Source organism: Pinus tabuliformis, chromosome 4_1 (genome assembly GCF_031772625.1).
Source record: "Pinus tabuliformis cultivar Carrire ecotype Pingquan chromosome 4_1, CPIR1, whole genome shotgun sequence".
Classification (NCBI taxonomy): domain Eukaryota; kingdom Viridiplantae; phylum Streptophyta; class Pinopsida; order Pinales; family Pinaceae; genus Pinus; species Pinus tabuliformis.
This window is the reverse complement of record NC_142303.1, coordinates 806,123,408-806,148,081: the sequence shown is the minus strand read 5'-3', so window position 1 is coordinate 806,148,081 and position 24,674 is coordinate 806,123,408. Positions and strand designations below refer to the sequence as shown.

General features: G+C 39.2%; 1 protein-coding gene across 1 annotated transcript in view; it reads left to right on the top strand.

Moving 5' to 3' along the window:
* LOC149178671 (uncharacterized) overlaps positions 1–24,674 on the top strand; it is a 396,993-nt gene that overhangs the window by 323,334 nt on the left and 48,985 nt on the right. The window contains exon 31 of the mRNA XM_089422194.1: positions 24,095–24,526. Within this exon, the coding sequence (XP_089278320.1) occupies positions 24,095–24,526 (432 nt within the window). The remainder of the gene's footprint in view (positions 1–24,094; positions 24,527–24,674) is intronic.

Genomic DNA, 24,674 nt, shown 5'->3' with positions numbered 1-24,674 from the left:
AATCTCACAGCATTTCAAGAGAGTAACACCAGCAAGATATGGACCCCAAAGTCTTCTTTATTAACCAGAAACAGATTTACAAGAGAGCTTCTTCGGTCTTAGACTCACAGATCGAATGATCTAAAATGACTCCCTAAGACCCTATATAAAGGAAATGATCCTAACGGCTAGTTCGAGTGATCCATGTAGAAATGATCTCGACCGTTGATGAGGATCAAGACATCTCTTGATCTCATCCGTCGATTTATTAACTTAAAATATTATTATTTTATTAGTTAGGGTTTTTGCTTCATTTTTTAATTTTTTATTATTTTATTATTTTTATTCATTTTTTAATTTTTTAATTCATTTTAAAATGGATCACTGAACTAAGCCTTTCGGAAACATCACCTAGGACCTAGGACTTAGGACTCATGAGGGGATTAAAAACATTTCTCGACCCTCAGGACACATTACATCATGACTTTTACAAAATTACATCTTAAGGGACAAACCCATTTAATACAGACCCTCACAAAACACCCAGTTCTGCGACACAACTATAATCTAGCAGATTTAACACACTAGGATTTTCCTAAAAGTTCTAATGACAAAATCCATCCCGGCTTTGGGGTCAGGTTTGAAGGAAAACTCTGCCGATCCGAGGATCGGTGAGACAAAAAACCTTCCGGGACGTAGATTATCATTAGAAAGTTAGGTCCACCTAGGCAAATTACATACATGACTTCATGTCTGCTAAGATTATTTACAGCTAATACATGCAGACTGGGTTTACAATCAGAAAGATCAAACTGCTGATGATGGTAGGCTGGCACGGACACGTCGCTCAGGAGCTGCCCCTTTCTGCCAAGCAAAGGGGGGAGTACTGCATGGGTAGTTGACCAGTAGTGGTCAACAAGAGGGTCTGCACCTGTTAGAAAGAGGTCATCCACATACAACACCAGTATGAGAGGTTTATCATCTTCAACCTTAAAGTAAAGGTTAGGATCAACTTCACTCCTAGTGAATCCCAACTTCATCAAGTAGCTATCGATCCTCTCATACCATGCTCGAGGTGCTTGCTTCAGCCCATAGAGAGCCTTCTTCAATCTGCATACATGAGATTTTCGATCATAAATTTCAAATCCTTCGGGTTGCTCCACGTAGACGTCTTCTTTGATCGAGCCGTGTAAGAACACAGTCTTGACATCCATCTGATGTAGGTTCCATCCTTGTGAAGCGACAAGGGCTATGATCGAGCGAATGGTCGTATATCTGGCAACAGGTGCAAATATCTCATCATAGTCTATACCTTCCTTCTGGGAGAAACCACGAGCAACAAAATGAGCCTTATACTTTTCCGTACTTCCATCTGTTGCATGCTTTATCTTGTAAAGCCATTTGGAAGTAACAACTGTCTTGTCCTGGGGTCTGGGAACTATTTCCCAGACATCATTCTTCATGATAGACTCATATTCTTCGGTCATAGCACCCTTCCATACTTGATGCTTGACGGCGTCTGAGAATGATGAGGGCTCATTTTGTATGATCGTGCTCATGATGGTCATGTATCCCTGATACCTATTAGGTTTCTTACTTTCACAAAAGGTTCCTCGGGGTGAAGCCATGAAGGCCTCTTCCTAGAAGAGGAAGGCTCAAGTGGAGGAGGATCAATCAGATCCATGGGTTCTTCTACATCAAGCATTGATTCATCATCGTTTTCTTTCGGTTCCCTGGTGTCGGCTTCTTGAGAGCTCCTCAAAGTCGGAAGATTGTTCACCTTGCTAAGAGCCATATCTTCGTCAAAGGTGACATCATGACTAATTACGACTTCCCTTTGACTGGCTACATAGATTCTATAGCCTTTAGTATTTTCACCATAGCCCACGAAAATTCCCTTCTTTCCAGATGCACCCAATTTATTTCTTTTCTCTTTCGGCACATGAAAATATACAAGGCTTCCAAAAATTCTAAAATGAGAAACATCAGGTTTCTTACTGGTGAACTTTTTTTCAGGAGTCTTGGAACCCAATGCTTGATGAGGGCATCGATTTTGTACATATATGGCAGTGTTTGCAGCTTCAGCCCATAGAAACTTCGGAAGTCTTTGATCATGTAGCATGGCCCGGACAACTTCCATAATTGTGCGGTTCTTCTTTTCTTCCACACCATTCTGTTCAAGAGTATATGGTGTAGTAGTCTCGCTCTTGAAGCCAACCTCTTTACAAAAATCATGGAACTCATCAGATTCATATTCAGTCCCATTATCAGTTCTTAAGATCTTGATCTTCTTTTCGGTTTGATTCTCAATTAGGGCTTTGAAGTGTCGAAACCAAGGGAACACTTCATCCTTCTTTTTCAAGAAGTATATCCAGGTCTTTCGAGAATAGTCATCTATAAAAGTGAGATAATATGAATATCCTCCCAAGGAGTTCACAGGCATCATACCTGATATGTCTGAGTGAACTAGTTGTAATATATCGGAGGTCTTGCTTTGACTTGAAGGGAATGGTCCCCTTTTGAGCTTTCCTTCGGCACATCCCGGACACACCTTCTTTCTCTACTTGGAATTTGGGCATCCCTGTTACCATCTGTCTTACATTAGGTAGAGCTTTGTAATGAAGGTGAGCAAACCTCCGATGCCAAAGTTCGGACTGAAGCATTGTGTCACAAGACATGACACCTAGCGGACTTCCACCAACCTGATATAAAGAATCAACTCGAAACCCAAGAGTGAAAGCATCTTTAACATTATTTTTCCATATACGTACCTTACCATCGCTGAAGGTTACCTTGTAGCCTTTGTCTTCCATTACCGAGATGGATACCAAGTTATTTTTGAGATCAAGTACATATAATACATCTTGTAAATGAATCGTATTACCTTGATTCAATTTGAGAGAAACATTGCCTACACCTTTCACTGGGTATTTCATGTTGTCTCCAAGGACAATTTCCAGGTTAGTTTCTTTCTCTACCAGATTATGGAGTACTTCTTTGTAAACAGTGAAGTGTCTTGAGGCACCACTATCAATGAGCCAAATTCCCATTGAGTCCGAAGGAGCGGAGGTAGATAGAGCAGCTGGTAAATAATATTCAGCCTGCTTATTGTCAACAGTGTTAGATTCATACCTGGAATTCCTAGCTTTCTTGAATGGTTGCCCTCTTCCTTGATTTCCAACATTCCTTTTACTTTTGCTGTTGAATTTTCCATTCCTTCGATTACCATGAGAGGGATTTTGATCATCGTCACGGTGAGAGTCCTTTCTATCAGGGCATTCCCTTGCATAGTGACCTGCTTTATTGCAAATGAAACATCGTCCTTTTCTTCCACCCTTAGATCCAGCCTTTCTTTTCGATTTAGACCTAGAATTATTTCTTTTCTTAGCATGAGAAGAAAAAGCAACAGGAGGACCTTTAGGCAAGGGCATTTCCTGCTCTTCTACCCTTGTTTCTTCTTGAATGCATCTAGCCATTAATTCCTCGAAACCAGGAATTACATTATTGTTCAGAAGAGTAGTCCTGAACACATACCATTCGGATGGTAATCCTCCAAGAGTTGTGAGTGCCATTTCTCTGTCAGTAATAGTTTCCCCAATAGATAGGAGATCATTCTTGATCTCGGTGATTCTTAAGAAGTATGCTTGCATACTCTCATCTTTACCCTTCTTGATTTCCCTCAGCTTATTTCTAAGAAACAAAACTTGATTTGCATCATTAACTTTAAATAAACTCACCAGTCTATCATAGATTTCCTTGGAGGTGTCTAGATCAGAGATGTAGGCCACCAAGCACTTGTCGATAGAGTCCTGGATGATCTTCTTCGCTTTAATTTCTCCATTCTTCCATTTGTTCCTAGTAGCAGGAGGTGCATTTGATGGAGTCTCAACAATATTGCATCTCACGTGACCCAACACTCCTTGATCCTCAAGGGTTAGATCGATAGACATCTTCCATTCGTGATAGTCAGCTTTCTCACGAAGCTTGTCTTCGGCAAGAAAGAGTGTTGAGGACCCCATCGCTCTTTTAGGATAGCCTTGCCAATCTTCTCTTCGGTGATTGCTCTTGCTCTTGCTCCGGCTTTGTCTTCACCTCAGCTCTGATACCATGTTAGTTATGGTATGTTCTATGCTTATAACAGTTTACTTCTTTTTCTTATTATATTCCACAGATTAGTAATCACATGTACATAAAGTGCAGATAGAACATTTAAATTATCGACAGAAAACAAGCCAAGACAAGAGACACAAGATGTGGCGGCTAGCTAGGGACAAACCCCACAATGTGTGGGGAAGCCCTTTGATCAAATCTTCTTTTATCTTCAATAATTCAGCAGAGAGAAATAGTACAATAAATCTGATTCATATCAGCAGTAGCAAGCCCTAGATCAACAGCATCAGCATTAGCGGCTTCATTATCAAACTTGGGCAGACGATATCTCACAAACCGATCGTCGAATCAGCGTAATTCCACCACCAAAAGTTGCGGCTTCCAGAGGAGGTTTAGATGAACCTACAGCGCAGTTCAGATGAGGAGATCTTCTAGTCCACGCAAGTCAATCTTTACTTCTGCAGTTGCAGCTTCAGTTTCAGTAGTTTCCGGTTTCAAACTAGGGCAGTCGATATCTTGCAAACCGTTTGTCGGAATGACTTCATTTCACCACCAAATGTTGCGGATTTCAGAGGAGATCCAGATGGACCTACAACACAGTTCTAAAGAGGAGATCTGATGGTCCACACAGGTCAAACTTTGGATTTGCAGTTGCAGCTTTAGGTTCAACAACTTCCGGCTTCACATGTGTGAGAGAGAGACCCTTTTCTGTGCAATAGAGAAGAGACTCATTTCTGCGCAGTAGAGAGAGAGAGATGTGATGAGATGAGTGAGTCCAAATGAGGAAAAGTACTGTTATATTTATACACAACGTTGGTGTTTGAATGGATGCGACTGTTGGGCTTCTAAGCCTACATGAGTTGTAGGTCGGCTTGATAATAATTCCATAATCAAAATAAATTCATATCTCCATGAATACTTATCGGAATCAGATGATCTTTATATCAATCCTACACCTCTCGACGAGAGGAATCTAATAAAAATATTATCAGCCATGAAGTTTTGCCCTAGTTGCCAATTTTAACAGCCTGGATACCCTTAAGTTCAGTTTCTCCATGACTTTCTTGGCCATGGCATTTGATGAAGCCCTGAATCTATCATGCAATTATGTAAAAGATCATTCACGATCAAAGAAATAGAGAACGGTTGATAATCTTCATTCCCCACATAACAATTCATACTCTTTAGTATAATTTCCTCATCTTCAGGTACGCCGTTAGGAAATTCTTCCCTTTGAGCAACCTTCAACGGCACTTAGCAACTTTTCCCTCTGAGATGGTATCTTCAAAAGCTCTAATACTAGGATGGAAACCTTTTCACTATTTATCCAATCACTCAGGTCAAAACTCAATTCTGAAGTAGAAGGAGAAATATTGTTGTAATTACTTCAATCTTAATTATCCCTTCTTTGATAAGTCACCCCTTTATGTTTGGCCATGGCAAGAATCAGTCCAAATGTAGGCTTTTCGCCAAAAAATTTAGTCACATTATCAAAATTTGCAATCATATTATCAACCCCACAAGCATAAGACCCATGATCGAACTCTTGATTTCTTTCAATAGTTCCAACTTGATTTTCAATGGAGAACATATTGATTTGACCACTTATTCCCATGTGTTCACCTCCCATCATGCCACTTTCAATGATACTCCTTACAATGGGGCATGCGGCTTCCTTGTGAAACTTATCACATGGTCTACAATATGGGGGAGCTTGATCCACCATATTGGTGGACTCCAATGGATTTGGAGGCCTATAGTCTTGTGGAAGGTTGTTATTCTTTTGCCATCTATCATTGGACCTAGGTTGGAACCTTTTTACTTAAGACCTTTCCATGTTGACTAACCTATTTTGTATGGCACTTATTTTTTTTTGCATGGCCTTTATTAGTTGGGCTTGGTTGAGCTCCATGTTCTTTATCATTTGTGTTAGCTCCTTGATAAGATCCTTATCAACCTCCTTTGCTTCAGTTTTCCCTTTGGATTCATCTGATCTTGTAGCTCCTCTATTGAAAACAGGGATCTCAGACTTTCCCAACTCCATTCTATATTTTTCTAGTTTTAAGGCTTTTGTTTGGGCATCATTCAAATTTCAAGGCCCCTTTATCCTCATCTCATAGGATGTATCAACACCAAAAGCGTCAATATAATACATTAAAAGAAACTTCTCGGGAGGTTTAACATCTTGAGGTAAACTCTTCACAATATCATTAAATATCTTGTTAAACTCCTCAACTATCTCATTCTCATTCTTCTTAATATAGCTAATGGCGTTGAGAAAATGCCTTCTCTCCTATCTCCATACTTCTCATTGAAAGGATTAATAATCGACTCTAAAGAATCAAAAGAGTTAGTAGGATGCTCAGTGAACCAATAAAGAGAATCCTCATCTAAAGAGAGGATAAAAAGTCTCATCTTAACATCCTCATCGTTAGCATTATTACACCACTTGCTCACAGAAATTCCTAAGCTAAGTCTTGACACAAATGGCATTGTTACCTTGAAATGAAGGAAACTTCTCAATAGCTTTATCTAGAATATTATTTGGATGGCCATTGATGTTAGCCAAGTTACAAGGACGAAACAAGTCATTCATGATGTCTTGTTCAACTTAACCTTGAAAGAGAAAATGGATATTAGAAATAGATTCCTGCCCAAGATTAGCAAGAAGTTTACTATGAAAATTTCTAACTCTATTGCAACAACTGGAAATTACTATTCTAACTATAAATTTAATTATGCAATTTATTTGCCATGACAAACAACGAATAAAATCGCAACTGCAATTCTCGCCATAAAAACACTATTGGAAATAAAATGTTGGAAACTAAGAAATATGCTAGAAAACACACATAAAAAATGACACAATTATTTTTGGACAATTGTCCCTGGGAAAACCCAATGTGGGAAAACTGGTGCAGCAACTGAGGTCTTTTATTATTATGTAGCAGTGAACTTCTGATTACAAGAAAATGATGCCAAACTAGCATTTCTATCTGAGAGAAATACTAGCAAAATCAATTGAGGGAATTTACTCCCCTCTCCTAGCAATCCCGATACAATCTAACAACTCCAAGTAAGTTGTCCAAACCCTCTGCGTAGGCATCTGTATCACCTCTGTTCAACCTGTCACATGCTCAGCCCAGAACTACTACTAAAGTCGTTCTGCCTGCTACTTCTCTAGAAACAATCCTCTTGGCCTTCTGCAAATTTTCCCGACCTCTGGCAACTGAATCCACCTCTAGTTCAGCTAAATCGAACAACCTCCTTGAGGCTTTTGCGCTGCCCCTGTGAAACATTTTGGAGAAATAACTCAACCTCCTCTCCTGACTCTCTAGAATTGGAATCCTCCTTCGGAATCGTTGTCTCTTCCCTTCTGTGTCCGTTCTAGCTCGAACTCTCTTACTTTGCTCGACCTTTGAAGCTGGATAGATTGACCTACCAAGGAACTCACACTATTGGCTCTCACTCTATGTTTCTCCATCTTCCCATCGACCTCCTCTTATAATCTCCAATTGAGTCTTCAACGACCAAGATTAAAACTTGATTGATGACTGAAATCATCTCCAAGTTGATCCATGTGAGTTTCTAGATAATTTTCACTTTTCTCAATTAATTACTACTTATTAACTAGTTTTCTTAAGTTAGACTTGGGAAAAATTTAAATGATGGTTAATTAATTTAAGTGAGCTATATCTAGGTGGAATTTCCAAAAATGATTTCTGGGTTTTGGATAACTCATGTGTTTTAGCCAATGTTGCAAACATCTCGATAACTCCTTATTTTATCTCGAAATCAGGATTTTTTAGTCTAGCTAATGTTTGCCGATTTTTACCCATATTTTCCCAATTTTTACAATTTTTTGGTTTTCTAGACTCTTGCCGATGTTCGCAACATTGGTTTTAGCTTCTCCACTAAGTTTGAGACTAGAACACCATCTGATGCTACAAAAACTAACACTCCCTCTTAGCGAGGAAGTTGTTCTCTAATTGTCTCCATAACATCCTCCCACGCTGTTGATGTCTGGCAACTGTCTATCAACTACTGCACTAACTCTGATTCATTTGCTACTGATTGTAGCTGAACCATGTTGCATATGTACTACTGTTGACACTACACTATACAACTTGTATTGCTACCAACTCTGCATTTTCATTGCAATGCAACTAACATCCCTCTCGTTGTTATTGTTGTTGCTACAACTACTACAATTGAGAAACATCCACAAAATATTGAATCAACTGTGATCACATGTTGCAATTGTCTCCTGAGTCTCTGACTACTACTGGCCTCTGTGCTGTCTACTTGGAAATTTGTGCTACTACTGACTCTGCACTGTGCCACCTTCATTGCTGTTAACATTGCTTTGTGCTCCTCAATAACTGATTGCAACTGTCACTCTGGAACTGACTGCACTATTTGACATTGATCCTCCTGCTATTGAATACTGTGGGCCCCTGTACCAAGGGAAATGATCCAAGAGAAAACACCATCCAATGCTTACCTCGATGGACCCTGCCTAACTCTGCGCAACTCTGGAGTCTAGAACTCTATGTCTCCACACCTCTCTCCTAGAGGTATAGCTGCACACAAGGCGAATTGTACCTCTAGTTTGGAGGACACATGTTCTATCTTTGTGGATGCTACCACCTGATCCTTCATTTCCTTCTTGTCCTTCCTCTGAGGACACTGAGTATTGTAATGGCCAAACTCGCCACACTTGAAGCACTTGATATTGGATAGATCCTCCTTCTTCTTCTTCTCTCCCTACGAGCCTTATCCATGGCTGAGACCTTTTGCTTTCCCCTTTGATGCAAGGGCCACATTTTCTTCCTCCTTCACACCCTTCGGCCCTTTGTTACTACTGCCATTGATAGAGCTCTTTACTAGAGTTTGCCTCATCTCCTCTTGTGCCAGATCGGCCCACACCCGGTCCCACCTAGGTAACTAATCTCGTCCTAGAATGCCCTGGACTAAGGTCTCCCACTCCTCAGTGACACTATTGAGGGCTAAATGCACAAGATTTGTAGCTTGAGGTGCTTCTCTTATGGCTACAAGCTCATCTTAAATATGTTGAATTCTAGTACATTGAGGCAATAGCGTCCCACATTTCTTTGGCCGTATTTGCTCCCCCACATGCGATATAATGTGATCTCGAACACCATTGAGAATCAACCGCTTCAGCTTGGCCATCCCCTTATTGTAATTTTCTAGCTGGTTTGCATCTGTAGGTATTGCGACAACTCTTTTTGTGCATGTCTTCAGACCATACTCGTCTAGCAGGAAGGACATCCTGGCCTTCTAGATACAATAGTTTGATGCACCCTCTAATCTGTCTTGATCTCGAAGCCCTGCTGAGGCAATCTCTGCAAAAACTCGAATTGATACGGAGATCTCCCTCTTTCACCTGCTCGATTGTTAGCATTGCTATTTTCACTCCTTGGAGTGAGAAAATATGTCTGCTGCTTCTTGCTACTATAATTGGAAATATATTATTCTTGAACTAGAAACCCTTTGAGAGAAATATCCCTCTGTGTGTACAATTTCTCTTCCACCCAACGTTGATTCTTCTATTGCAAACTGTTGCAAAATCCTACTGCGCCAGACAAGAGATATGCTCTGTGAAATACTGAGTTGTTGCTCCCTCCACCTGTTGGAATCGCTTCCCCGAACAAATCAAACTTTCCTACCTTCTGCTACTAGAAAATCAAACCCTATCCAACAATTCGTACTACCTAGCTAGGCACTACGCAACCCCTGGGAAATTTGTCCTGCTGCACCATTTGAATAGCGAAAATTTTCCTCTTTGACTCTTAAGATTCCTATCCATCAACTATGTTGTGATACCATGTGAAAATTTCTAACTCTATTGCAACAACTGGAAATTACTCTTCTAACTGTAAATTTAATTATGCAATTTATTTGCTATGACAAACAACGAATAAAATCACAACTGCAATTTTCGCCATAAAAACGCTGCGGAAAATAAAATGGTGGAAACTGAGAAATATGCTAGCACACACACATAAAAATGACACAATGATTTTGGACAATTGTCCCTAGAAAAACCCAATGTGGGAAAACCGGTGCAATAGCTGAGGGTTTTTATTATTATGCAACAGTGAAATTCCAAGTACAATAAAATGACGCCAAAATGACATTTCTATCTAAGAGAAGTACCAGATAAATCAATTGAGGGGATTTACCCTCCTCTCCTAGCAATCTCAACAAAATCTGACAACTCCAAGTAAGCCATCCAAACCCTTTTGCGCAGGCTTCTGCGTATCCTGTTAGACACTTAACCTGGACCTACTGTTACTCAAGTCATTATGCCTGCTGCCGCTCTGGAAATAATCCTCCTGGCCTTTTGGAAATTTTCTCGGCCTCTGGCAACTGAATCCACCTCCAATTCATCGAAATTGAACTGCCTCCTTAAGGCTTTTGCGTTGCCCCTACACAACCTCCTAGAGAAATAACTCTGCCTCCTCTCCTGGCTCTCCAAAACTGGAATCCTCCTCTGGAGTCACTGTCTCTGCCCCTTTATGTGTCTTTTGACTCAAACTCTCTTCCTCTGCTTGACCTCTAAAGTTGGATAGCTTGACTTTCCAAGGAACTCGCACTACTGGCTCTCACTTTGTGTGTTTTCCCATCTACCCATCTGCTTTGGAAATAATCCTCTTGGCCTTCTGGAAATTTTCTCGGCCTTTGGCAATTGAATCCACCACTAGTTCAGCGAAATTGGACTGCCTCCTTAAGGCTTTTGCATTGTCCCTGCACAACCTCCTGGAGAAATAAATCTGCCTCCTCTCCTAACTCTCTGAAACTGGAATCCTCCTCTCGAGTCACTATCTCTGCCCCTTTATGTCTCTTTTGGTTCGAACTCTCTTCCTCTGGTTGACCTCTGAAGCTGGATAGCTCGACTTGCCAAGGAACTCGCACTACTGGCTCTCACTTTGTGTGTTTCTCCATCTGCCCATCAACCTCCTCTTATAATCTCCAGTTGAGTCTTTAATGACCAAGATTAAAACTTAATTGATGGTTGAGATCATCTTTAAGTTGATTGTGTGAGTTTCTAGAGAATTCTCACATTTCTCAATTAATTACTACTAATTAACCAATTTTACTAAGTTAGACTTAGGAAAAAATAAATGATGGTCAATTAATTTAATTGAGCTATCTCTAGGTGGAATTTCCAGAAACAATTTCTGGGTTTTGGAGAACTCATGTGTTTTAGCCTCTCCACAAAGTTTGAGACTAGAACACCATATGATGCTACAAAACTAACATCTACGAGAAGAGAGCTTGTTTAGTCTAACTCTAAAAACCCTTTCAGGATCAAGAGTGGGGTTTGTTGACCACACTTTGTCAACAATCCAAGGAAGTAGAGTACAAAGAAGTGATCTTTTTCGAAGTTCAAAGTCATCATCTAGCAATATTGTATCATTCTAAGCCTAATTTTTGCAAGTTGTATTATAAATTATGTTAGTTATGATTGTTTAAATATGTAACAACACCCAGGTTAGCCTTTGACTTTGGCAAAGGACTTCATCCTAGGAAGTTTTTTAACCTTACCGAATTATGTGTGTTTCTAAACATGGATAATCGACAAATTTTTTCTTCCAGCTTAAACTCCAAAGCTAGGGTGGAATCCATTGACAAGGTCTTAGGTGAGTCATAGTGTTATATCGAGTCTTTTGTAAAAGTGTGTTTGGAAATAATTTAAGCCATTTGGCTGAATTATTTTATTTCAAACAAACTTGGTCTATACTAGATCATATGTGTCGCAAAATTGGTTAAGTTATTGAGGGTATGAGTTTAAATATGTATTTCCCCTTTGAAGGGTTGATATTGTAATAATTTGATGTAAAAAACATTTTAATGCATGGTCCCTCATATTTAGACACTATGGCTAAAATATTTAAGGGTGGAAAAATTATCAATCCCCTCTTGAGTCAATTAATTAATTTTTCTGGCTAAATTAAATTGAAATTCTAAGCCAGAAAATAAATTAATTTTGAGTCAAAATAATTATAGAGAAATTAATTTATTTCTAAGTGGAAAATAGTCAAAAATTCGTGGGTCAAAGAGAAATCAATTTTTGGAGTTCCCCCACCAAGGGAAAAATGGATATTTAAAAAAAATTTAAGCCCTTGGACCTTGGTGGTTAAGTCAAAGTCAATTTTTTGAGAAAATTAATCCAAAATATTAATTTTTGGATTAATTTAAAAGTGGGTTTAAAGAATATTTTGAATTTTTCCTCAAAATTAAAAATTCGACAATGGATATTAAAAGATAATCAAGCTGTTTTCAACGGTTGAGATTATTTTGACGAGGGTCAAGTCAACTAGCTGATATTTTCCACTTGGAGGGATTTCTCTATATAAAGAAGTCATTTTGCTTCTATTGCATATCTTTGGATGATGTAATTTTTGAACGTTGGTATTGAGATGTTGCTCTACTCAGAACATTTTGTATCATAATAGAAAGACTTTAGGGTTCAGTTCATGGTGTTTTTCTTTCGTTGACCTGTGGTGTGTGTTACCTATGTGTGATCCTATATTGTGCTGAATATTGTTAAGTAATTGTTATTTTATTTGTCACTGATAAGAACATTCTATTGGTATATGCTATCTTAGGTGATCTAATTCACCATATAATCTAACAATTTTGTTTGAGAATATTATAGAGATTTATAGGTATGCTAGCCCATTGCCTCCAAGTTCACAGACTGTGGGGAAGAGCTGACTATGTTTGGGCTTTGAGATTTCATTGTGGTATTTAATTTTGAAGGAGGGTTTGGCCAATATCTGTTTTTCGAAATATATTCATCCATTATTATTTACCCAAAATTATTTCTCCAAAAAATTATTATTTTGTAAATATTGTAAATTGTAAATTATTTCTAACTCATTTGTTTTGTAGCACTTGGGGTTTTATATTTTGTGTATATATTTGGGTATTGGCATTCTTTGATTCATTTGTGCAGGTGGAATTTGAGTTGATTAAGAGAATTTTGCTATGGTTTTGAGGTAGATCTAGGCCTAGGAAGGAAAGATCTTGCTTCCAATCGTCATCCAGGCTCAATGTCTAGCATTTTTGCAGTGATTTTTGGCGAATTTTCGTGTTTGTAGGGGATTGAAATTTTTTTTGGGCCCCAAGGCCTAGCCGTTTTCCTTCTTTGGCCTAGTCGTGAGGCCTCGAAGCCTCCTAGGGCCCTTGACCCTCCCTTTTCCCTCGGTCACGAGCCCTTAAGGGTTGGTCGTTGCCCTTGGTGGCCGTTTGACCTAGCCATCAGCCCTTCTAGGGCTTATTTTCCCCCTCGACCCTCCTTTAGGCCTGTCATCCAACCTCTAAAAGGCCTCAACCCTGCTCCCTCCTTGTCGTGACCTCTAATAGGCCTTTCTCCTCCCCGACCCTCCATTTGGCCTTAGTCGCATCCTCTAAGGGTCTTTTCCCTTAGCCGTAGCCCCTACAAGGCCTCCCCTTGGCCCCACGTCAGCCTCTTAGGGCTTGACATCAGCCTTTGTGGGCCTGCTCTTGGTCAAGTTGTACAGGCATGGTGCGATAATGACTCAGGTCGGGGGCTCTCACTTTGATCCCTGACCTCTCCATTCTAGCTGTCTCCCAACAACAAGTTATCGGGGGTAGTCTTTATGGAAGATAGAAATGCAAGACTCATTGGCAACCAACAAGTTCGGGAGGGACGATTGAATGGCCTGGCCACTTGGTTGATTTAGCAAGCTTTTAGATATTAGATTGAATTCTATGAGACCAATGCCTAATGGAGTCAACTTGCTTTAGATCAATTAAGAACCAAATGACTGGATGAACTGTTGATTTCGGGTAGCATCTTGCTCTAAGCCTCAAATTTTGTAGGGAAGCTTGGGCACATGTATTCCAAAGAACCCAGAAAGAGTTTTGGGAAATTCCACCTATAAGTGATTTTATTAAAATAATTAATATTTTTAATGGGGTTCCTAAGTCTAGACTTAGGAAAATTAAAATATTAATGGGTATTAATCTAGTCATGGGCGAAACTTTTAGAAAAAGACACAGATCAAGACAAAACGATCTGAGCCTTTGATTAAGATTTAATTTAGGTTGTTGGTTGTCCAAAAGGAAAATATAAGAAGGGGCTTGAGGGTCATTTGGAAAATACACGAAGCAGATACTCAGTTATCCAAGTAAAACTGATTTTCTCACTGGTCGAAGTTCAGCAAGAGAAAATCGATACAGAGGGAGAGTTGTAGGTGGTGGAGAGAGTGAGAGGGTTCAGCATTAGTTAGGGAGACAGGGACGAAGACGCAAAGCAGTAGAAGGGATAGCATTGGGCAGATTGATGTTGGGAGAGGAAACGCTAGCTTGAGTGACGTAGGCGTTACACAGGCCAGTTTAGACTCCAGAGGCCAGAGAAAGTGACGTTGGGTAAGCCGGAGAGACACAAAGGGTGGAGGAACCTCTCTCTCAGGTCAGATACTTGTTCAGGAACATTTGCAACTTTTTCTCAGAAAACCTTGTTCTATACTGCTGGGTGTAATTTGTACATGATGAATTTTGCTGAAGAATAATAAAACCCTCATCTGCTGCATCGTTTTTTCCGCATTGGGCTTTTTTGGAGACAATTGTCCAAAAATAACTTTGTCATTGTGATTTGTGTGTGCTAGCATTTTATTTACATTTACTTTTTGCATGTTTTAATTGTGAAGGCTGCAATAGAATATGTTTCGATATTTTCCATAAGAATACAGTAGATAACTTATTTATGAGGTAATAAGTAGAAGAAATAATATTAATCACTACATTAAGATTTCTATTTAGAAATTTTCACATGGTATTAGAGCTATAGGGAAGCAGAAGAGAGAAGTCAGAGGATGCAGCGCTGAGAAGAGAAGGGAATTCGAAATTCCTACAAGGGCAGAAATTCTAATCTCCCAGAGGATTGCACAGTTCAAGCCAAGGAGATTGGATTTCGTGGAAAGACTCTCTCTGAGTGAGCCGACAGAGAGGTAAGTCTTTCCAATCGAAATTAATCAATGGTAGAAGGGACAACGCAACAGAAGATTCAGCAAGGACGATTATCTCAGGTGGGACGTAGTTTTTTCCTACAGCAGTTGTTGGGATAGGTTAGCATCAGAAATTGGCACAATATGGATACTCAAAGTGTCAAATTTATCTAGCAGATTAGATGAGGAATTCACATGCCTAGCTAATTCAGCATCAGTGGATGTTTGGTACATTGATAGCGAGGCTTCAGGTCATATGACTAGAGTATGGGAACATTTCTTGAGCTATCAAGAAGAACAAATGGACTTCCAAATAACTATGGGAAACAGAACGAAATGTACTCCAATAGAGAGAGGCACCATAGCTTTTCAGACGAAAGCAGGGACCAACATCCAAGCCACCAATGTTTTGCATGTGCCAAGATTAGGAATGAATTTAATTTCAGTGTCCCTGTTACAGGACAAGGGATATGATGTATACTTCATCGGGAAGAAAGTATACATTAAGCATCCAAGATGGAAGAAGAAAAAGAAAATTGGAATTCGAAGCAATAAGTTGTACAGGTTTCATCTTGAATCGCCAATGGCACTGATAGGCAACAACTATAATGGTGAGAAAGAGCGAAATGAATTATGGCACAGGCGAATGGGGCACTTACATCATGGAGCACTGAGGATGCTCAAAGAGATTGTTATAGGGGTACCAGTCCTAAGTAGTGAACATGAAGACTTGTGCAGAGGATGTGTGCTAGGAAAGTACGCTAAAGCAACTTTTTCCAGAAGTAACATTAGAGCAAAGGATGTATTAGGATTAATACACTTAGATATCTGCGGTCTTATGTCCACAAGGGCTCTTAGTGGTGGTGAATACTTCACCACTTTTATCGATGATCACTCCAGAGAAACCTAGATCTATTTCTTAAAAACCAAGGATGAGGTCTTTGATCGTTTCCGAGAGTTTAAGGCTCTTGTTGAAAATATGACAGGGAAAAAGATAAAGGTATTGCGCCCAGATAATGGTGGAGAATATACATACAAAGATTTCATAGTTTCTGCGCAAAGGAGGGCATCAAAAGAGAGTGGACAACTCCATATAATCCGGAGTAGAATGGAGTGGCAAAACGGAAGAACCGAACTATTGTTGGGGTAGCTAATGCCATGTTGTATGATTAGGATCTACCTAAGCATATATGAGCAGAAGCTTGCAACATGACAGTATATATCCAGAATAGAACTCCTCATATAGCATTGGGGAAGAGAATGCTCGAAGGAGTGTTCACAGGGAAGAAGCCGAAATCAGTCATCTCAGGATATTTGGAGGTGTGGCTTATTGCCACATTCCAGACGAGAAGCACAACAAACTAGATCAGATTGCAGAGAAGGGGTATCTCGTAGGATACAGCGGGACCTCAAAGGCATCTAGAATCTACATTCCTGGTAGTAGGAAGATTGTAGTAAGATGGGATGCAAAGTTCATGGAAGATAGAGCTTTCAAGAAATCTCGTGAAATGCTTGCAGAAGATCAGTCGAGAGATGTTCCGTTAGTCCAAGAGCATAGGGGCAACAAGAAGGACAGGCAAGAGAGTATACACCTGGGTTGAGTATAGTGACTAGTACCAGTATCTCCTCAGAGGGAGGAAATGCAGATGCTTCTCAATAGACGGAACGATAGGATCAGGAGGAAGAGTTGGTTGAGCCTCCCACCACCAGTGGTAGAACGAGCAAAGAAGTGCGACAGACACTGAGCGGCGCAGAGGAGTTTGTTTGAGCTCCTAGGGCCGAGAAGAGGCAGTGTAGACAACCCGATAGATACCAAGCATTTGTAGCTCAAGTTGGAGAACCCTCTAGCTTTCAAGAAGTTGTTCAACACCAAGTATGGTTGGATGCCATGGTGGAAGAGTACAAATCCATCATTACAAATGATGTATGGAAAGTAGTACCTAGACCAGAAAATAGATTAGTTGTAGGATCACGATGGATCTACAAGATCAATTATGCTGCAGACGACGGCATAGAGAAGTACAAGGCAAGGTTCATAGCAAAGGGGTATGCTCAGAAGAAGGAATAGACTATGAAGAGACCTTCGCCCCAGTTGCTCGATACACCTCTATCAGATCTGTTATATCTGTAGCAGCTCAAATGGGATGGGAGATTCACTAGATGGATGTCAAGAAAGCATTCTTGAACAGAGTGATAGAAGAAGAGGTGTATATAGAACAACCCGAAGCCTTCGAAACTCATGAGAAGAAATCTCATGTTTGCATGTTAAAGAAAGCCCTGTACGGGCTCAAGTAGGCACCCAAAGCCTGGGATGGTCGAATTGATAGTTACTTGCAGCAGTTGGGATTTGTCAAGAGTGATGTTGATCCCAATCTCTACTATTTACTGGTAGAGAATGAACCACTTATTCTGGTACTATATGTAGATGACCTGTTCCTAACTTGGTCATCTAAGCTCATCCAGGATGGCAAGAAGAATCTTGAAGCCAAATTCGACATGAAGGACTTGGGATTGATGCATTATTTTCTGGCATTGGAAGTTTAGCAGAAGAATAGGGAGATATTCCTTGGACAAGGAAGGTATGCTACAGAGATTCTGGAGAGATTCAAAATGCAGGATTGTTGACCCATGGCTACTCCCATGGTCACCAACTAGAAGAAAATAGATGGATCAAAGGACAAAGAAGTAGATCCCACCTTGTACAGACAGCTCATTGGGTCGCTCATGTATCTGGTCAACACTAGGCCAGACATTTGTTTTGTTGTCAACACTCTTAGTTAGTTCACGGTGGAACCAAAAGGGTGCATTGGTCAGAAACAAGACACATACTTAGGTATGTACGTGGAATAATCAGATATGGGTTAAGTACTCTAGAGCGGAGGATATCAGCTTGAATGGGTTCACCGATGTAGATTGGGTAGGTAATTCAGTAGACCAAAAAAGTACCTCCGGGTATTGCTTCAGTGTTGGATCAAGGATGATATCATAGTGCAACAGGGAACAAAAATCAGTAGCACTGAGTTCAATAGAAGCATAATATATGGCATCCATCATAGCTACGTGTGAATCCATATGGCTTAGAAAATTTCTTGTGAGCCTATTCAGAAAAAGGATGGAAGCGACCAAGGTTTACAACGATAATCAGAGTTGCATCAAACTCTCTAAGAATCCAGTATTTCATGATCGATCGAAACATATAGATATCCGTTGTCACTTTATCAAAGACTGTGTTCAGTGTGGGGCAGTACAACTACAGTATGTTCCCACAGGAGAGCAGGTGGCCGATATACTCACAAAGGCTCTCGGAAGAGCTAAGTTTACTTAGTAAAGAGAGAAGTTGGGTATGGTTGAAAATCTATTTCAGTAGCAACAGCAGTTTGCAGTGCAGGGACGGTTGGCAATGACAGTGCCAACAACAAGACAAATGCAGAAATTCAGAGGGAGATGTAGTATAGATGTAGCATTGACAGTGGTAGTGTCAAAGGCAGCAGTACAATAACAACAACGCAGTAGTTGGTGGATATTATGTCAGACATTAGAAGCGCATAGGATGATGCTTCAGAGTCAGAGCAGTATACAGTAGCAGTGTATTGCTAGAGCACATTCCTCGCTAAGAGGGAGTGTTTATTTGGGGTAGCATCAGATGTGCTCTAAGCCTCAAATTTTGCAGGGACGCTTGGGCACATGTATTCCAAAGAACACTGAAATCGTTTTGGGAAATTCCACCCATAAGTGATTTTATTAAAATAATTAATATTTTTAATGGGGTTCCTAAGTAGGAAAATTAAAATATTAATGGGTATTAATCTAATCATGGGTGAAACTTCTAGAAAAAGACATGGATCAAGCCAAAATGATTTGAGCCTTTGATTAAGATTTAATCTAGATCGTTGGTTGTCCAACAAGAAGATATAAGAAGGGGCTTGAGGGTCATTTAGAAAATACACCAGGCAGACACTCAGTTGCCCAAGTAAAATCGATTTTCTTACTAGCCGAAGTTCGGCAAGAGAAAATCAATTCAGAGAGAGAGTTACAGGTGGTGGAGAGAGAGAGGGTTCAACATCAGTCAGGGAGACAGGGACGAAGACTCAGAGTAGTAGAAGGGGCAACGTTGGGTAGATTGATGCTGGGAGAGGCAGCACTGGCTTGAGTGATGCAGGCATTGTGCAAGCCAGTTCAGAGGCCAGAGAAAGTGACGTTTGGCAAGCTAGAGAGACGTAGAGGGTGGAGGAACCTCTCTCTCGGGTCAGACACTTGTTCAGGAACGTCTGTAAATTTTTCTCAAAAAGACTTGTTCTATACTGCTGGGTGTAATTTGTACATGATGGCTTTTGCTGAAGAATAATCAATCCCTCATCTGTTGCACTAGTTTTCCACATTGGGTTTTTTTGGGGACAATTGTCCAAAAATAGTTGTCATTGTGATTGTATGTGTGCCAACATTTTACTTACATTTACTTTCTGCAATGTTTTAATTGTGAATGCTGTAGTAGAATATGTTTCGATATTTGTCATAAGAATATAGTAGATAACTTATTTTTGAGGTAATAAGTAGAAGAAATAATATTAATCACTGCAGTAGCATTTCTATTTAGAAAATTTCAAATGAACAATTGTTGCTTAGATTCTTAACCAATAGGCCTAGAAGATGATCCACTTTCTTGCCCAAATTCTTCTAGTGACTAGACCAGCTGCAACCATCAATGTTAGCTCAAAATCTCATGAATATTGCTACAACCACAAAGAATTAGTGACAAAATCAACTATTAACCCAATGCAATGACTAAATGAGGCAAAGAGGGCTAGGAGAGTACAACACTAAGCTTAGAAAGCCAAACAAAATTCAACCCTCCACAAAAAATTCAAATTATGCTTTATATCTCCAAAATCACCAAAATTCATCACGAAAATACCACCAAAGGCTGGCAGCTTCTTCCTTTGCTTGGGATTTGAGCTTGGAGGAGAACTAGAGAGTGGATCTTGCCTTCCTAGGCCTAGATCCACCTCTAAAAATCCCAATGAATTTTTTAGAGGCTAGAAACCTTGAAACCCTTCCAAAATTTCAGATTTGTCTTGAGAAATTCCCTGCACAAATGAAAATAAAATTTCCCCAAAACCCAAATACATACAAAATTCAAAATAAATCCCAAAACCGCAACTGCTGCAAAACAAGGGTTAGACATATATTTACAAAATTACTTTACAAAAATATTTACAAAATAATTACAAATATACAAGGCTTGTAAATAAAATGTTTTCTCAAAAATATTTTTTGAATAATGATAATGGATCAATGTGTTTTCGAAAAGTTAGAGTATTGGTCATAGTCTTTAGCGAAGTAAGAAAAGCATACAAAACTTCCTAGAGCCCAAACAAGGTCAGTTCTTTCGCAAAGTCTGTGAACTTGGAGCCCAAGGGTCGGTGTACCTGCAAATCTCTATATATTTTCTCAAGTAAACTTGTTAGATCATATGATGAATTAGATCACGTAAGATAAAACCAAATTTTACTAATAGAATGTTCTTATCACTGAAAAATGAAATAACAAGCTTATAAAAATATTTTAGCACAATATAGGAAAGCACGTAACCAGCACGTACCACAAATCAATGGACAAACATCACCATGAACTAAACCCAAAGTCTTTTTATTATGATATCAAACATTCCCAACAGAGCAATGGCTCAATACCAACGTTACAAAATTACATCATCCAGAATCATTCATCCTTTTTAAGAAGCAAAGACAGGCTTCTATTTATAGAGAAATCCCTCCAAGTGGAAAATAACGGCTAGTTGGCTTGATCCTTGTGAAAATAATCTTGATTGTCGATAGGTCCTTGATCATCTTTTAATCTCCACTGTCGAATATTTTTTGTTTTGAGGAAAATTCGAAATTTTCTTAAAATCCACTTTTAATTAATCCGAAAATTAATATTTTGGATTAATTTCCTTAAAATTTTGACTTTGACTTAACCGCAGGTCCAAGGGTTTATTTTTTCTTAAAATATCTAGTTTTGCCTTGGTGGGGGACCTTCAAAAATTAATTTTCTTTGACCCACGAACTTTCCACTTGGAGAAGAATTAATTTCTCTAAATTAATTAACTTTGTCTCTAAATTAATTAATTTTCTGGCTTAGGATTTAATTTAATTTTTGCCAAAAAAATTAATTAATTGACTCTAGAGGGGATTTAATTATTTTTCCACCCTCAAATATTTTAGCCATGGTGTCTAAGTATGAGGGACCATGCACTAAAATATTTTTTACATCAGATATTACAAATTCAACCCTCAAAGGGGGAATACACATTCGTTATAGACCCTCGTGACAGTACCCAATTTTGCGACATAATATGATCTAGTATAGACCAAGAGATTTGTAATAAAATAGTTTAACCAAATAGCTTAAATTATTCCCAAACCACTTTTACAAAGACTCAGTATAACACTAGGACTCACCTAAGATCTTGTCAATAAATTCCATGCTAGCTTTGGGGTTTAAGCTAGAGGAAAAACCCTATCGATTATCTTTGTTTAAAAACTCTCATAATTCGGTGAGGTTAAAAATCCTCCTAGGATGAAATTTGTCGCCAAAATCAAAGGCTTACCTAGGTTTTGTTACATAATTAAACAATCATACTAACATCATTTACATTATTACTTGCAAAAATTGGATTTACAATGATACAATAACGTGTTAGCTGATGATTCTGAACTTTCAAAAAAATTGTACACTGCTTCCTTGGACTTGTGATGAAATGGGTGCAACACCTCCCAAATTTCCATTATTCCTCCATAACCACACCATAGATTCTCCTTTCCCAAGTGATTGCACAATAATGCCCAGTGAGCCCCTGCGCAGACCAAGCACTGGAGCGGCTCAACTCTCCGAAGCGCCTCACCAACATACCTGCAAATTGACAAGAAACTCCAACCTTCTTCGTGGAAGGATTCTTTGCTAATTGGCTGGCCCAAATTCCCCTTTTTGTTGGCCCTCCCAAGAGCCACAAATTTCTCTCCTGCATCCAAGGAAAACTCGCTCCAGTTGAAGAAATGATGTAAATGTGCCCAATGGAAACTTTGAGCTGAGCTCCCCAATTGCCTCACTAGGGATACACTCGAAATTCTCTGAAATGAGGGTGGAATTCCCGCTCAGGAATTCCTTGTGCTGAACAGCGCAGTTGTCTTGGCTAAGCAACTCAAGGGAACTAATGTTAAATTGTTAAATGATCAAAAGTACCAAATGCAGGCCTCCAAGCTCTATTTATAATTGTGGGCCCCCTCTCCCTTGGTGGTCACCCACTTCCCACTAATTCACACCCCTTCCTCTCTCTCTCTCTCTCTTCTCACTAGTGTGAATTGCTTCATTTGGTCGAATTTCCTTCTCTTGTGGCCCCCACATTCCACTAGAGCTATAACTTTTTATTTCTCCTAAGTCCCATACACAAAAAATTGTCTCCAATGCCCAAATTACAAATTGTGCTATGCTTAGCACCTCCCCAATAAACTCCATTAATCCCCTGAAATGAAAAATCAAAATTGGGGATATGACAGCACTCATGAAGGGTTATGATGAAATATGTGTGCTCCATCATCCAGGCCGCATCACCTCTTATGCTTAGCTGACACTCCCAAGGCTTAAAACCTCCATTGGTTGCATGAAAGACAGATCTGGTATATAAACAAAGTATTTCCAGCAAGCTAACCTGCAACACCAAATCCTGTTAAATGCACACCTCATGTAATCTAAACATATAATAGGAGTAATTTCACATGGGATACAGCTTCACGTAATCAGAATTCCCAAAATTATGTTCATCTGAAAGTTATGGGGCTCCAAGAATGACAATTTCAATACTTTCGCTAGAAATGGAAAACGCACTCCCATGTTTCAGTATGTATCCAAATGATGACAAGGAACTTGCTGAGTGTTCTTCATGAAATTCTTGACCTTTCGATGGTGTTGTATTTTCAATCTCAAACATAAAAACCTGTGTTGTTGCAAAATACATTGAAGTGTCTGGACAGAAGCTGCAAATCAGGCTGACATGGCCTAAAAACATGCCAGCAATTGAATCTGCATGTCTGATGAAACTAAAAGGTACTAGGATATAGTATTCCTTGTTAAGTATCCTTATGCACTTTTATATGGCATCAAACTATCCTCAACTAGAAGTTATAAATATCTGAAAATGCCACTTTGACTCTTTTTGCTTGTTTTTATCTATAGTTGATGCATTCCTGGGAAGTATTATGCATACCGGGTGAGATCTGAAGCATGGAAATGGTTAGAATGCTTCTGTAGACCTTTTATTGTGCTCAGAAATCATTATCAAGCCTTAAAATGTCAAATGTAGTGTAAAGGCTCAGACTTCCAAAAACTTAGGAATTGCACACCAAGGCTTTTTCTAAGATGAGATCAACTCAAAAACAAAAGGAACAAATGCTAAAGAACAAACTATACCCATTTTTTTGTTGTTGATGCAATATTTCCAAAGCCGTAGGGATCCTCCTGCATCAAACACCCCTAGTTAATATAAGCATCTTGCTCATGGGGTTGTTGACAAATCAAATACTGTAGGATGTCTTGATCTTTTTCCTATTCCTTCTTCCTCCTGCTACAAACTCGTTATTAACCACTCACCACTCTCCTCTGTCTACTTTCCTTACCAACATAGGCTAGAATGGCCAAAATATTTGTTGCTTACTCCCTGTTGCCTTTTTTTGTTTTTTTGTATGGAAACTTATTTAGAAATGCAGAACCATTTATTTCATATAAATGGTTTCTTTCTATATTGCTCTGCAAAGTCATGATAATTTTTCCCTCCAACATAGGCCAAAAGGGAAAACATATTTGTTGCTCTCTTGGAGCTATTTTTGTTTGTATGTTTTGTACTACCATCTTACATAAAAATGCATAACTGTTTGTCACATATAATGGATTATATCTATACTGCTCTGCATTTTTTATTAGTTCACTATTCCTGATACGCAGCTTTCCAGGTTTTTCTCACTGAAATTGGTTCAAGATTTCTCCCCATGTCTGAAGAGAGACTTCTTGCTGCAGTGCATGAATTACTTGCCAAATGTTATAAATATCCTACTTCAACAAAAACAGAGGTTCCCCAATCTCTCAAGAAGGAACTTTCTGATATTTGTAGGGGTTTCTTCCGAACAAATATTGTGAACAACCATGTTGAGTTTGTGAATAAGTACAAACAGAACTTCGAACGTGATCTTGATCCTGACAATACATCAACATTTCCACCTACGCTATATGATTTGATTAACCATTTAATACTTTGGAAGAATGTTCTACAAATCGATATCGAAGATATATTTCCTGCTGTCTTCAAACTGGAGGAAGAATGCAGGAAAATGTGTGACTTTCATGCGGTTGATGTGGAAGTTCCGGGACAGTACTTCGCAGATCAGGTATGATGTTTATTAAGCATATTTAACTACTGGCACTCTATGCCTGAGCATTTGTGGAATATGAAGGAAGCATTCTTGTTTTCCATTTACATACAAGAATTCAGATTTTGAATTGTCTTGTAAACATTTATTGAAGGTTCTAGAAGTT